At 35.8% G+C, this 16,770-nt stretch overlaps 1 protein-coding gene across 6 annotated transcripts in view; it reads right to left on the reverse strand.

Moving 5' to 3' along the window:
• Nucleotides 1–11,910: 11,910 nt before the first annotated feature.
• The window catches only part of Sin1 (SAPK-interacting protein 1), a 563,667-nt gene continuing 558,807 nt past the window's right edge, over nucleotides 11,911–16,770 (reverse strand). For all 6 annotated transcript variants that reach the window (XM_067132769.1, XM_067132770.1, XM_067132772.1 and 3 more), the window contains 2 exons: nucleotides 13,091–13,228; nucleotides 11,911–12,880 (listed from right to left, as the gene is read on the reverse strand). In XM_067132769.1, coding sequence (XP_066988870.1) covers nucleotides 12,660–12,880; nucleotides 13,091–13,228 — 359 coding nt within the window. In that variant the 3' untranslated portion in view covers nucleotides 11,911–12,659. The remainder of the gene's footprint in view (nucleotides 12,881–13,090; nucleotides 13,229–16,770) is intronic.

Here is a 16,770-nt window from a genome sequence, read left to right on the forward strand (position 1 = left end):
CAATTAAGATATACATATCTATATCAACTCTTAAATTGGGTTCTTCGTGGGAACAATCATACATATGCTAACTTATCTATTGTTGCGAGACTCTTTAGCCTAAGGAGCCTAGCCTTATAGGAGTTTGAGAAATCTCCACAACTGGCCATTAACAAACATTTGACATTTCTAATTGAGATATCAAACAGTTATCTTTTTTTATGAAAAATAGGAAATTAAATCAACAGGAAATCACAGACAGTCTTTACAAAATAAACTTAAAAACTCACTCTTCTTCAAACCGATTATTTAAAAGGGCACAGGTACACTCAGCAAGGAAAGCGAGGACAGTTTTCATTAGATTTCGTTCATCGAATTTTTAATTTTTTCTTACAGAAAACACATAATCTCGGTAAATTTACGCTAGAATATGAAAATACAATGCAAATTATATCATATATGTTAAATCTGCAAAACAAAAACGTTCAGATACTTAAAACACCATGCATGTCCGAAGTAATCAGAATTTCTCAGATGACTTCGTTCATAGAGATCTAAAAGATAGTGTGTGGATATCTCGGTGTAGTACTGTTTATCAGAACGGCAATATTTACTCGTTTTCCGTTATGAACAGGCTTATTATTGCATCATCATACGAAGTAATGATAATTTCTTTCATTTTTACACATATTTGTATATCACGGTGTTAAAAGTCAGCTGGAATTAATGGCAGTAAATGTTGTGACAGCTAGGGTAGGTTGACCAAATCTATTTAAATCCGCAAGAGCGTTCTCTATGATGTAAGGAGCAGCGCGAGAACTTCGGCGGGAAAACACAAGTAACTGGATGTTTCTTGACGTTGCCATAGTTTCTCTCCCTCTCTCTCCATTGCTATAACATACTATACAAATATAGTATCGCTCAATCTCTAAAAGAAAAAAATAATGAAATGAGTAGCTCTACATATAGGCCTAGGCTTACACAACAGCAGACTCTCTCTCTCTCTCTCTCTCATCATAACATTGCATTTGTTCCTTTATTGTTCCCATGATTTTCATTGGACATTGCTCAAATTTAACTCTTGATTTCATTATGGGAGATCGCGTTTCCGATTATGCAAGCATTCCATTCATTGTGGTGTCATAAATTCATTTGTGTAAGGTTACTTGGTAGGTTAGGTTATGTTGAAAAATGTTTATTTTGCTCAGAACTGTTGCTGCAATTTACACCTTGAACGAATACTGTAAAGCTTGCTACTGCATTTAAGTATCAATGATTTTAGAATCATAGAATATGATTGAAAGTTATAGATCAAGCAAAAAACAAACACAATAAGACTGTAGGTCCTCCCCTTTCTAAAGTTGCCAGATGTCGCATTATTGAGCAATATATTTTGAAGATTTAAAAAAACTGTATCCTAACTTTCCTTGCCGAGTGTACATAATACCAACTAAAAGTTTTCCTTGTTAAATATGAACGAAATGTGTAAAGGTGATATCCCTGTTTATTGTAAATATCTTTGTTTACGGACCCCAGCATGTCCTTGGAAGGATTGAATTTGGCGCAATCACCTGCTTTCTTGATTCCTTCACTGCATATTAGTTGATTTGTTAATGAAAAATTTGACAGTCTGTTTCGTTTTTCATTTTTTTAAAGTTTACCATGGAGAAAATAGGCTCAGTCTGCATTTGATATAGGAATGGTTAGCAAGGCCAGAGCGAACTTTGAAAGAATAGGATATTTCTTAGTGTCGACAAAATCTTTAGCAGGGATATTGCCAACAAAACCACCCATCTAGTCAGTTTAGATATAAGTGGAAATAGCAAAGGAGACGTACTAAGCTACGTGGCGTGTAATCACTGACGTGGAGGATGACCACGATGGTTCTGATTTGAAGTGAAATTGCTATTTCTTTTATTAAATGTCTTTTATTGTTGAGAAGAACACTGTACTTTGCAGTTTTGATTAATTGGAATTCTGGAACTAAGAAATTTGCTCACAGTAACTTAGTTAAAAACTTGAACTTTCTGAAAAGGATGCTCTTTTGTGACACTGAAGTGCCTCCATTGATTCTTCTTCTAGGCACAAGGTTAGATACCTTGTTTTGCGTGCCAACCGTCCTGGTAGAATCTTTTCTAATTGAAAACTTGGGCCAGGATAGTGTACTATTAATTAAGTTTGTTTTTTCTTTTGATCAACGCTCATCATTGCCTTGCACTGATATGTATCATGTCACATAGTGATACTACTTTTGTAGGCTTGATCAAATTGCAATTTTAGTGATATGTAACAAATTTAAAGTAACTTTTTGTCTTGATTGCCATGTTCCAGAATTCGTCCTTTTGTTTCTTGTTCAGTATTCTGGGTGAAGAACAAGAGGAATTTGTTTCTGGTGATAGAAATTCACCTCTTGCTATAATGTGGTTCGGATTCCACAATAAGTTGTAGGTCCCATTGCTAGGTAACCAATTGGTTCTTAGCCACGTAAAATTAAATCTAATCCTTCGGGCCAGCCCTAGGAGAGCTTAGTGGTCTGGTTAAACTAAGATATACTTAACTTTTTTTCTGGGTTGTAAACCCAGCTATACTTTGGATTAATGTAAAATCATTGTAAGTTTGCATGTAATTTCTCCTGTTAACTTAGTATTAAATAGCTTGGGTGTGTTTTTTGTCAGTAGATTTCGTATCCTTGCCCAAAACAACGGCCTTGAACCACTATAAAATTCGTGGGAAATTCTCGCCACTTGACTCTAGTGTTATTTTCAGAAAGAAAACGGTCAATATCGCCACTTATAATTAGCGGATGCTATTCACTAACCAAGTCTTGTTGTTCATACTCCAAGATTATACAGTATTTGGAAATTTTGAAGAAATTTAAAAAATAGATATCTGTCCCCCAAATTTGTAGGATCAAGAATGGAACACACATCCATCAGAATTTGATCACTTAAGGGGAGACAGTTCTTTAATTTTTAAATACATGTTTTCTTTTATAAAATTAAGTTGGTTATCCTTTTTTAAATGATCTACTAGGCAATTAAATTTACTTCAAATTATGCCAAAAGCATCAAATGATGCTAGAGCTGGTAACACAGCTGGACGGAGGAACAGGCTGATGCCATATCTGTTTGAGTTAGACGTCGAGGGACCATCTTTACCGCAATTTGACGCAACGTAGAAATGTGGCCCTCATGCAAAGTCTATAGAGTAAAGAGGTCTTCTCAACCCTGACCCAAAATAAGACCTCTTCTGCGCAGGTACAGACCCGTGACGTAGGTCTGACCATTTCCACCCCACCATACCAAAGGTCCATCAGGCCATCACCCCTTGACAAGTCACTGGACAGTTGTTTAGAAGCTCGTGTACACTTTCGTGTTGGTGATTAAAGTTGTACTATATATTACAAAATGCCCAGTGCAGTTGAAGAAAGGTTTTTATTCACTGAAAGGGCTAAATGGGAAAATGAAAAGCTGAATGGTTGGATGATGTCAGGTAGGAAAAATAAAAGCATACCTGGGAAAATGAGATTAGCAAAGTGTCAACGTTACACAGTTTTGAGTTCAAAAGCTAATATGTTTTTAAGAGTGTGGAAATTACCTTTTCCATCTTTATCAACTTTATATCACTGGTCAGGTATGGTAGCTATAGAACCAGGTATTCTGGAATTGGTAATCAACTCATTAAAAATCCATTCAGTGTCAATGATGGAACGCAACCGTCTGTGTGTATTATGCCTGAGTCACACATTGGCGATTCAAGACCGCACATGTAATTTGCTCATTGTGACGCCATTACACTCTAAATATGACCAAGTTGTCATCAGCTGGCATGATGCCTAACCATGTCACCGAGTTTGACGATGTCCGCCAAGTGATGGCAGATGTGACAGGCTGCACAGCACCTGCGCTGTCGAGTCACAACAACTGTCGAAAGTCGCTGTGTCGTACCGCAAGACGCAATACTGTCGTAACTGTGTCTCTACTAACGCAATGGTGTCGGCATTTGATTACGCAAGACATAATTAGCAATGTTGACATGCGGCATCCAGTACGATGTTATGACATACTTGGCAACCCCACAGCGTGCACAGTGGAAATGCACAGTAGTCTGACTGTCACACGCATTGCAGGCATAATAAAGCAGCATCCCAGACTCTTGGGTCAACAGTCTTTCATCAGCTGCAACCTGCACATGACCTACGCTTTGTTTCAGGATTCATCATGCCCCAAAATGTTGTGAAGGTTGTGCTGTATAAGGACGTCTCTCCAAGCACCTCTTCACCAGCATCTGCTTCTCCCGTTGATGACCCCGTCTGCAGACCCTTCAGCAAGCCACTGAAGAATCGTCTCCATTGACATCATTGGCCTCAACTGACTTCAAGGAGGAATCCCTGACCATGGAACGTGAGGATTAGGAAGCCCTTGGCAACAATGAGGAGTCGACGACAGATGCAGAGAGGGTCATTGTGAGGGGTCTGGGTACCAATATCACAAGACTTTCTTATCCAGTGCCAATGAGAGGATGTTGGGGGAATGGCTGCAGGCAAACCTCTTTCTGTATGACAGGGACCTCACTGAGTTCAAGGACGTAGTTTCTGGCTTAAAAGGCCAAGTTCAGCTGAACACATGGTTGAAGTCCATAGGAACTAGGTATGGGCAGTTGACCAGGACCATGAGCGGCCAGGAAGCAATGAGGGACCTGACGGACAGGGAGAGGTGGATCCTGACGACGTTCAGCTTCTTTCGTTACACATTGTCTGTCAGAAGAAGCCGAAGACCCTTGGATTGAAAGAGGTAACTGTTCTGGCCTGTATTGGTTCCATATGTTGTTTGTTTTCATTTTTCATATATGCTGTTTCCAGAATTATTAATACATTTCCCTTTTTCTTTCTCTACGGTCCACTGCTGCTTCCGCTGCCATTCCTGATGCCCCTGATGTAGATGATGCTGCTGGTAGAGATGATGATGATGTGACCATCATCCCCACCATCGAGGAAAGGAGGCCTTGCAAGTAGTTTGACACCGAACTTCAGCAGACTGAAGACTCCGTCCTTGAGAAGATCAACATTTCATTATTTTCAGTCTTGAAACATCATTAAAAAAGATTTGTTTCATAACATTAACTATATAGAATTTTTTTTATTGTAGATACCTGGTTTGTTTGATTTAATTTCCGAGTGGCTCATGATAGGAAGCCATCAAGAAATGCATATGGGTTGAATCTGGATTCATAAAATAAAACAATGCAAGATATGATTCGGGCATCTAAAGAAATTAAAGTAATTAAAAACAAAGACTTACCCTTCCAAAAAGGCTTAATTACATCATGAATGGCCAAAGATAAATTTGATACACCATATATTCTCACTTATAGGCTAAATCAAGATGGTATTGAACACTGTTTTGGCTGCTTACGAAAGCATTACTTTTTTTGTTAGATATCATAAATTCTTAAGAATTTGCATTTTGAACAGGAATATCAGCTCTTCAAGGAAAGTGCAGAATAAAATGAAAAAGCTAGCAATGGTTAATAACATAAATGAAATATATACTGTGTATATCATTAATTATTGTATGAATTTTAATGTCTACTGCATGACAAATTTTAGTTATTTACTGTGTAAAATATTTGTTTGGTTGTTTTAATTTAATAAAATTACATATTTGTAATCTGATTTTTATTTTCCTAGAGGAACAAAATATAAACCTGTGAAAAGATTGAAAAAACAAATCAGAAAGATGGTTCCTTTATTTTATGGAAGTTTCACAGCTAACTCAGCCACGGCATGGTCCATGTGACGTCATCGCTCTGAACCCCGATCTAGTGGGGAACCTTGGAACATCAGCGCAGTATTCCTAGTTATGGCACTATAATCCAAGTTACAGCACCATAACTTCGGAACATCAGCTGTAACCTGGAACCGGGAATTACTTATATATATATACTGTGTATATGTTTTAAATACGTACATATACATTATATATATATATACACACACACACACACACACTACACAGATCCCACTATATCGCATTTCAGCATTTGTGGTTTCAGTTAGTCTCGTGTTTTCCCCAACTTCCCGACTCAGCAGTAACCCAACTGACAGCATTTCATTCAAATTATCCCGAGTGGCTCTGATAGAAATAAAACACAATCACGTGTGGAACAGAAATAAATTTCTGATTCACATCAGGACTGAACCCTGGTATGGGAGGCATTAGCCTGCCCAGGTAAAGTCTTATGTACAGCAGTAATTATGTTCCAACTTCTTTTATGACTTGTATGGCCTAGTTGTCAGTGGCCTTGCCTTTCACTTGAAAGACCCAGGATCAATCCTGAGGTGAGTGAGAAATTTATATATTTTTGGTAGCCACTGTTCCCCCTCAAAGGAGTTACACTCTCATGGTACCCCCAGGGCTCCATAAGAGAGACCAACTAATTAAAAATAATTCTCTTATAGCTGATCTCGGCCAGAATACTTCTTGTTGGCACAGGGATAGAATATAAAGGACTTAGGAAAGGAGGGCGCTGTCTCCTGTCCTACAATGACTACCTACAAGAGGGCTCAGTCTCCTGTCCTGCAACGACTACATAGAATCAACCCAGTGCTGCCACATTTCCTCACCACTGACTTCCATGCTCGCCTATATATTATATTCATTCAATCAATGGTAAAATCTAACATGAATCTAAAAATGTATTACTGTCTAAAGATCATTTGCCGTAAACATATGTTAACAGGAAAATCTAAATGTTTAACATTACATGGGTCTCCTGACATGCTACACATTTATTGATAATGAGATTTTTATAAAGATTTAAACATTAAATGCATTTACAATATCACTTTGCAAAGAACTTCCTTTATCAAGTTAATCACAATCACTTTTTGCATGTATTAAAAAATAAATAGATGTTACCTTCATTAGATGGAAGTCTAAAGAGGCCACTCTTGTTATTGTTTGCATTCGATATGTCAATCAAGACATCACTCGCCCGACTTCTACTGCTTTATAATTCGGCATAAAAAACCATTCTTTGATGGGTCTTTAATCAGTCATTATTATATAAATATATAAATATGCAAATGACCAAGAATATAGGTAAATGAATCATATAAGAAAATAATACATTTGACCATAACAAACCCCTAAAAAGAGGGTGGAAATTTTTTCCACACTTGGTGTGGCAGACGGTAAAATGAAGATGGCCCTTCTGCACCCGATCATGTTGTGCATAAAAACTTGCACACCGGAGGCCAAAGAGGTCTTCTCAGACCACCTTAGTGCGCAGGTTGCCAGATGGTGGGAGTTTGGGTCGGCAATTGCGCCTTCAGTTAATTGCAGGTTCTTGTGTGTATCTTATCTTCATTTGTATCATGGAAAATTCAGTAATTCGCTCATTTTTTCATAGAGCAATATTTGCTAATTACTGTATTTTCATTTTATTTTCCTGACTAAATATATTTTTTTGTGATGAAAAATTATTTACTAATTATCAAATATTAATATAAACAAGGCAAAATATCAATAAAATGTTAAATCAAAATCCCACAACTTACCAATGTAAACACCCCAGTTCAACCTCTCTCAGTATACTTATCCTTTAATGAAAAAACACAGTGAAAAATCAGTTTTATTTCACTTACAGAATCCATTTATACTGTATTATTATACTGATCTATTATCATCATAATATATATAAAAAAAACTATCGTCCCAACATTTATATTGTTTTTACTGATGTAAACATTTCAGTTCCCTCTCTCTCTCTCAGTACACATATCCTTCAATGAAAAACACAGCAAAATATCAATAAAATGCTTTTTCACTCAGAGAATCCATTTATATTGTATTATTATATTGATCTATTACCATCGTAATGTATAAAAAAAAACGATTGTCCCGACATTTAAGGAAAAAACAGCAAAACATCGATAAACGTTATTTCACTTACAGAACCAATTTATAATGTTTTATTATACAGACCTATTATCATCGTAATATGTACTATATAAAAAAATTGATTGTCCCAAATGAGTGTGTGCGTACGTAGGTACTTGTTGCCATATTTTTTCTATATCTGATTTACTGTACCGTACTTCATCACAAGTTTAGTTGACTCTATGATTATCGCACATATAACAGTACACAAGAAAATATTTTATCACTGTTGATGTTTCATCTCTAATCATCGTAAAAATATTTAAAATCCGAATTTCACACGTAAGCAACAACAGATTATACTCTCCTCCCCAGCTACTGTGATTAACAATAATACTGTACAATACCTGTAATAATAGTAATAAGATTAAATACAGCAATAAGATTAAATAATAATAATAATACTGTACCTGTAATGATAATGTAAGGGACCGCATGGTGGTCCTATGGGTACACGTGTGTGTGTCAGCCATCGGACAAAACAAGACAACAAAGCATCCCGCTCTCTAGCCTCCCACCGTTCCCGAGCCTTCAGTAGATGTCCAACCCTCCGAGATGACCCACCCCACCACCGGAGCCCTGGACGCCTCCTCCAGGCAGCCTGACGCCACCCCCGAACTCATACCAGACGAGCTGGTCAACAAAGGACCAGCCAACATCATGGTTAATAATAATAATAATACAAAACGTTCCTCTCTCTCTTTCTCCCTTCCTATTTCAGTTTCTCTCTCTCTCTCTTACTGAGATGAGAGAATTGTTATGGGATATTTATTGGTTTTGTAATATAAATAAATTATTTACCTAATGATAAGTACTAATTTTCAAATAATAATAATAATAATAATAATAATAATAATATTAAGAAAAAGACCTTCTTTAATACTGTACAGGTTTTGTTAAACAAAATGGCAGTTTCAACAGCATTTATTTTATATAGTAAACACTCAATTCGTCTGATAAGACGAATTTAGCGTTTACTATATAAAATAAATGCTGTTGAAACTGCTATTTTGTTTAACAACAATAATAATAATAATAATAATAATAATAATAATAATACAAAATCCACATTTATGTAAAGTACTGTATTTACAAATAATAAAATGAATTCCAGGAGCTTTCAAGAGCCTGCTCAGCTCCCTTCTTCTAGCTGAAGATGGGAGCTGAGCAGGCTCTCGAAAGCTCCTGGAATTCACTTTAGTATTTGTAAATACAGTACTTTACATAAATGTGGATTTGTATTTTATCAACATATTCACGGGATTGTGAAGAAGATTTGCAATAATAATAATAATAATAATAATAATAATAATAATAATAATATACTGTACTTACAACATTTATGCATTTCCGTAGTAAGTAAATGAAAAAATTCAAACAAACAAATTTCACTCCCCATCTTTTTTCCCGAGTCTTGGAGCTCATGGGGGAGGGTGAACCTGTCAATCATGCCATGTAACCTGACAGCAACGGTTGGGTGGTCAGTGTTGCCAACCACCATGAAGGATATGTATACTGAAAAATCTCTCTCTCTCTCACCAAAGGGTAAAATGTGATAAATACATAGATAGCTAGATAAATTGATACTTTGTTCATGGTGTTTCAAAAACTTAAAGGTAAATATTTGGAAGACAAAAATTGAACATAAATTTTTTTGTTGTCAGTTGCTTAACAAGAAATGGATTAACATTCCTCGAGAGATTAAAGAGATAAACTCTCTCTCACTCTCTCTTGTGCTGGCTGAATATAATTTAGTGGTAACTCATTCTATCTTTCTGTTTTGGCTGGAAGGGTTAGGAGTATGTATATATATATTTTAAGGGTAATGTTTAAGATGACTTTGAAATTATATTAATGATATAATTTCAAAGATTAACACAATAAGCATTTTTAGAGGGGGTGTCAACCATTCGCGGATTTTAAGTATTCGCAGGGGGTGTCTGGTACATATACCCCCGTAAATTCGGGGGTCCACTGTATGTGTATATACACATATATACTGTATATATATGTGTGTGTGTGTGGAATGAGCTGGCAAGACTTGTTTACATAAGGATGATTTCTGTCATCGGGGATTTTCTGCAGTCTGGCAGTGGCCTGCTTCCAAGGGAGCTGGTTTAAAGAGGTCAGACTAATATATAATATATTATATATATACCATGTATATATATATATATATATATATATATATATATATAATATATATATGTATATAATTTAATGATATTGCCTTGTAATATGTATATCATTCCATGATTTTGATATATTTACTGTTCTAATTATCATATGTTAAGTGTAATTATAATAGTTGTTGAAATATCGTATGTAGTGTAATGTCAGATCTCACAAGAATTAATGATTTAGGTAACTTAACAGCATAATTTAGAATTAATATCATCTTACTTGATGATAGCGTAGTAGTGGGAGAGAGAGTTTAAGTTAGACCAGATGTTGTATCTGTCATCAGTCAAGATATGAGAGCGCTTTGTTTCGAGTTACGCTTTGACAGGTTGGGATAAAAGTCGTGCCGTGTAAAATTTTTGTCTTATATGAGAAAAAGATGAATGATTCCCCAATGTTACATGTATTGTTCTGATCGTGTCCCATAAGATTTTCTCTTTGAGTCACGTACGCCTTTTTGAGGGTAAAAGCATGTCTCGATCAAGTACATCATGTTTTGTAAGATTGCAGTTCAAAATGTTTTGCTCTGGAAGTGTCATCATCTTCCTTTTCTAGAATTCTCTCTTTTATCTCATTCCCAAAATCCCTTAATAATGATGTCATCTGATGGTTTTCTTATAGCTGGAATCCTAAAGTTTGCTCATTCTGATTTCAGAGATCTTTTGTGTGGTTCCCTCTCTATCTCTTTCTCCAAAAGAGAGAAGTTATTAACATAAACTATTTGTGTGGTCATTGATATCAAACTTACCTACTTACCTTTTGAGATCTGAATGTAGGAAAAGTGTGTATGTTTGTAATGGCGCCTAAAAAAAAAAGTGTTTTGTGAATCTCAAGCGCTGCATTTTGGGTGATTTTGCAAAAGTTTTCCCAAGCTTGTGTACAATAAAGTGAATTTTACTTATTATTACCATGGTATAAAAATAAAAAGGTATATTGAGGAATTTTTGCCTTGGTTAAATTGTCTATGGTAAATCATTTGTGCATTTTTGTGTGTTCTTGTGTTTGAAATCTCAATTTTTCATATTTTATATAGTGGTAATTTAACATTTATTAGCAATTTAAGTATTTCTTAATAATTTAACATTGCATACTTAATTTAATTTTCATTTACTTAGATTTTCTTTTCAAATCTTGAGTAATTCTTGATAGTTTTAATTTTGCTTGATTGATCTAATTTCTTCATCAATTAACCTTTGTAATTTAACTCAAGAATTATATTTTTGTGTTGTTTTCACATAATAGTAAATTTTTTCGGATTGTGAATTCTAACTATAAATTTTGAATTTAAACATAAATTTTTGTATTTAAAATTTTCAAAAATTGTTTCATTTATTGACCACCAGTGAATAGGATTACTTGTGTGCATAAGGCATAGTAACCAACATGCTTTGTTCCTTTAGTTTTGCTGAAGTGAATTAAGACCAAGGAAAAAGTTAGTTGTTTGATGGAGTGATGCCTTTTCGCTCTAGTATATTTCTTGTTTAATTGTTGATACCTCACACTCGTTTTGATAAACTTAGTTTGATTTTTCATGTGATTAATAAACTTTTTAAGGACTCACTGTTACCTCTAGAGTATTCAGTCATAATTTTTCTTGTTATGAGAGTTCAGGTATCTGGCTGAAGTGAGGTAAATTTTTGAATTCTGTGATTAGGTACTTGGAACACTTCATGACAATATATATATAATATATATAAATCTGGATTGCTATGGGTTAATAGCAGCATTATTTCAAATCAAAAGGCAGAAACACTGAAACAGTTGCTTCTTACAAATTTACAATTAAGGCTGAAATAAAAGTTTATAATAAATCGGAGACATAACTTTCATTGCTTTACAAATGAATGACACATCAAACCTGACATAAAAAAAAATGACTAGAATGACAGTCCATTCTTTTCTGGATCTAAATTGGAATGTAACATGTCAGTGGTATAAACCCCCATGTCTTCTATTTGTTTCTTTAGAATGTTACATCTGTATCTAATTACAGGTATTATAAAATTTCAACAAATAACTTTACTTTGCTCTGCTCAAGCTGTTTAAAATTCTGTCATGGCCTACATCCTGTAGGAAAACAGAAAGCAATGACCCAAGAATGCATTTAACAAACCCTAAATTCAATCAGATATACTAACAGTATACCTATAATAAAAGGACATAATGATGTCCACATTTCAGAGTAAAAACTTTCAATACAAATCAGCTCCTATGTTAAGGCATATCAAACTCTTGAAAAAGTTTTATTCATCAAAAATGAGGAACTCTTAATTCTAACAATACACAGAACTATCTTACATGTCTTCTTTTTTGTCAATGAAAAGCTGACTACTTTATATCACACCATGATCACGATACCCTTTTTGCTCGCATGGGAAACCCTCTAGGATACAAATGTCAAACACCCCAAGCTAAGAGATGTAGTCGAGGCTACGAAGAAACAGCTTCTTGGAACATTTTATGTTTTTGGCCCACAACACAGTGGAAATGTTCTGCTTTATCCTCATATTGCTGTTATATTACAATGCAATGGATACGTGGAAGCACTAACAATCATCATACTTCATTAATATGATTTACAGGCCTCGGTCTTCTCCGCATTGAAAGACTGTGTCTTCTCCTTTCTCGCCAAAATTCTTTGCGTGCTGTGCTAGACCGCAAATCAAAGATATGTTTGCATTTATCAAGAATTTCTTGACCAATTTTGGCTTCACACTCAAACACATAGTCCTTGAAACGATTCTCACCACGACATGTCACTTGAATTTCCATTTTACCTGTTCAATGAAAAGCATTGGACACATCAATCCCAATTTCTGGGGCTCCACAGAACCAAAATTAAGCAGTACAGTATGTATCTAACAACAGAATGTGAAGTGCTACATATGAACTACTGTAATATATTAGTTTCTATAACAAAATTTAATAGCAACATAATCACCAAGGACTGACATTATGTACACAATGCAGAAAAAATATGAACACACCTTTCTTTTCTGCTTTCCGAGAGCAATCAACGACTAGTTCCATATTGTAGGTAACCGGGTGTGGGCTACGTAATGGCAATAAACCACCACCAACCTTTTGCTGAAGAGGGTGAACCTCAAGCTTGTCTCCTGATATGCCTGAAAAAAAGTGTAAATGACTAACCACACTGTTTTTGGATATCACCATTCATAAAATGATAATCAGTGAAGCAGCACTCAAATAATTCAGTGCTGTTAATATATCAATTTCACCTGCTGGCTTGCTTTAATATTGAACAGAAACGGCTTTCAGTTACATGGTATACCATAATTTCAACTTTGCAGAGACTGGTGTAAGTGCTGTATTGTAATACAGAAAATAAATCAACTTGATTTTACTACTGTAAAATTAAGTAACAGTATACAAATAATGTAAATAATTTGTACTTTTCCTTGGATACAAACTTAAGCTTTCATAAATGGAGTTTCTTGAGCATAGTACACCAGCTCTTACCAAGTTACAAATAAACAAAATCCTATTGCATAGGCCTGTGCCCTCAAGCGGCCTCAACCAACCTAACTTGTCCTGCTAGTGACAGATCAATGAATAGAGGGGTGGTTGAGGCAGGTAAAAATTCCCCTTATGAAAAGCGCAAGTTTGTATCCTACAAAAAATACATTACTTTAAAAATCTTTAATTTGTTCCAACGGGAATACAAACCTACACTTTCATAAATGGAGACTGACTTTTAATAGGGAGGGCGATCTATCCTCATGTCCCTTCCAGCAAAGCTCCCCTTCATAGGAGCCTGTATTATTATTATTAAAATAGTTTAACCATACCACTAAGCTGACTATCAGCTCCCACAGGGCTGGCCTGAAGGATTAAAATGAAATACCAGGTCTGGGCCAGAGGCCAAGCACTTGGTCCATACAGGTCATTTGGCGTGGTGATGAATGAATGAAAATGAAATTAAAAACTGCACAAAGGCATATGGTTTTACACTGGAACACTTGCACACATTAAAGACATTTACTCGTGTTTCCATACATACACACACTAAAAAAAAAGGAATATTAAAATTCAGAGTAAGTTAAATAACATTTTAAATCTTTTTTTTTTTATTCATTAATCACCCTGATGGTTTTGGTATTTTCATTATTTACTTACTTTTATATTTTATCAATTAAATTACAGTTTTTCATGAATATTAAAATTGGAATAATTGAAAATGTAGATTCTGACAAAATTTCCCACATCGATTTATTTCCAAAAGTTGATAATCACTGTTGGTTATATTTTGGGCATCAAAACAACACATTTGACTGTTATTATCACTTTGCATTCTGAGCATTCAGAAGAAGGGTTATGTGGACTGTTCATTAAGTGTCCACGTATCAAACGAGTATGGCTTATTTGAAGAAACGTCAGAATTATGTGTGTCTCTCTTTCTCTGATATGATGAACTCCATCCTCCAGCACATGTGATTTTACCTGTTTGAATTTATTATTTCCTCTGCTACTTCTGCAGTTGTAACTTCTTGTGCTCCTATTTGCATTAATATTTCAAATGAATTTGATAAAATATTATTCATGTCATTTATACTGTACCTGTTGCATGATTCTTTACCATTGTAGTTTTTTTCTGTAAAGCACCTATTTCAAGATTTATTTTTCTGCGTTTTGTTACTTCTATCTGTATGCGTTTTTGTTTTATTATTGGTTCTTCTTATCGAAGAATATGTGTTTCTTAGCAGGATCTTGAATTCCTCTCACTTTCACTTCTAATTTAGCCTATTTTATAGACATCCCTGTTCTTTCTTGTAACATTTTCAATTCTGTCAGGATGCATTCAAGTACTGCTGGCAAAGCTAGCAGTTTTGCGTTAGTGCTTTCTTTGACTTTCCATGCATGCAGTTTCTGCTGGTCTGGCAACCACTGCATTAGCAATGTTGGAGTGTCCAAGTTTCCTGCTGTTCCTTACCACTGATATTGTCATAAGCATTTTTAGTCTTCTGGTTCTTTACTTCCTTTGTTGCCCATTTCTTTGGAAGGAGAACAATGGCAATATAAAACAAGGACTGCTGCATCCTTTGCTCTCTTGTGCAGTGAAGAAGCAATGGTTTTATATGTTTCATATCTCTGCTCTCCTGCTTGGGAGTAACTATTGCTATGTGGTTCCCAGACAGTTTCTTCCGACTGACTCAAACTGAAGTTTAACTACTGTCTGGTGGCTCCCTAGCCCTTCTACAGGATCCCAAGGGTTTCAACCAAGGTTTACTGTTCAGGTTCTGAAATAAACTATCCTCTGCAAACAGGTAGCAGCATTTCTACTTTCATCACCTAGTTACTGAGCTACTGTTCACTGTCACTTGACATCAGTCTACACACACACATGCGATCATACAGCCAGTTTTGTTTATCATTTTCCCCACAAAAGCACCAGCTGTAAGGACATTGTCTCTTTTCACCTGCTGCCTTCAGTTCCTCCTGTCTCCTATCACAAGTGTGTTTTGCTGTTAGTAAATTCAGTAAGACTTCTGCTTGCAGCCTCTTTTCATCTATTGTTGCTCCTGTTGCTGCTTTCACCATTCACCTTTGGAGCCTTTGCTTCCTATTTAGGATGCATAATTTCCTCCATTTTCTAGGCCAGTCTTGGTCTTGCATCTGTTTCCAGCTACACTTCTGGATACGTGCCCACATTAAACCATACGCATGCTGCCAGTTGAGCGCAAGTGCCCAACAAACTTTCCACTCCCTGCCTTGCTCCACTTGCCAGTGCCTATCCTGCCAGGACCCTGCAATGCCACTACAACACTCTTGACTACAGCAGTGTGCCTCTTGGATCTCTTCTCATAGCTGCTTCTAGTTCCATATGAATCACCCACAACTACTGCACCCAGATACCTGTCTACAGCTTCAATGCAATAGCCTTCTTCCACATACCTGGCTCCTCTCTTTGCTTTGAGAGGCCTTTGAGACTTTCTTCTTCTGTGATGTCACAGCAAGAGGAATGCTCACAGGACAGAGGGAACTGGGTCATATGTTCATTTTTGTGCCAGTCAACTTCTTACTGTTGATGTTCATGGAATAGAGAATCTTCTGATATGCATGCATACGCAGCAATGTTGGTAAGCTTATGTTTGAAGATGTCATAATAAAGCAGACACAGCAAGACTACAGAGTTATAAATTAAGTAAACTGGAACTCTGCATCTCAAGCTACCCTCACAACTCTCGCTCATACATTATTTCATAAATTCATGTCTCCAGTTCCCCATGTCCATGATCACACTGGAAATGGAATCTTGAGAAACATATCATACTGGGATGTTACTTTGGATGTTGTAATCTTAGCCTTTTCTCTTGACCTACTCTTCTTATTATTATGTTAAGATTATTGGGTAAAAATCTCAATTACTAGGGCACAAGTAATGTTCTTTAAGGTCCACAATAATATATCTGATGGTAACAGTTGTAAAACTTCATAAAACTATATAAAAGCTTTCAAACCCTTCCCTGGGTTCATCTCAGTTAAATTTAACAGAAAATGCACCGAGGTAAACTAAAGACACCAAGAATGGCTGTCCCAGCAGTCAGAACTCTGACAGACACAGTGATGAAGAAAGTGGTCAACTAGTCAAACTAGGTAATTTCCTCTACTCTGTTGTTATTTCTGGCTGCTATCCTGCTGGATCTCC

This window comes from Macrobrachium rosenbergii, chromosome 32 (genome assembly GCF_040412425.1).
Source record: "Macrobrachium rosenbergii isolate ZJJX-2024 chromosome 32, ASM4041242v1, whole genome shotgun sequence".
Lineage (NCBI taxonomy): Eukaryota > Metazoa > Arthropoda > Malacostraca > Decapoda > Palaemonidae > Macrobrachium > Macrobrachium rosenbergii.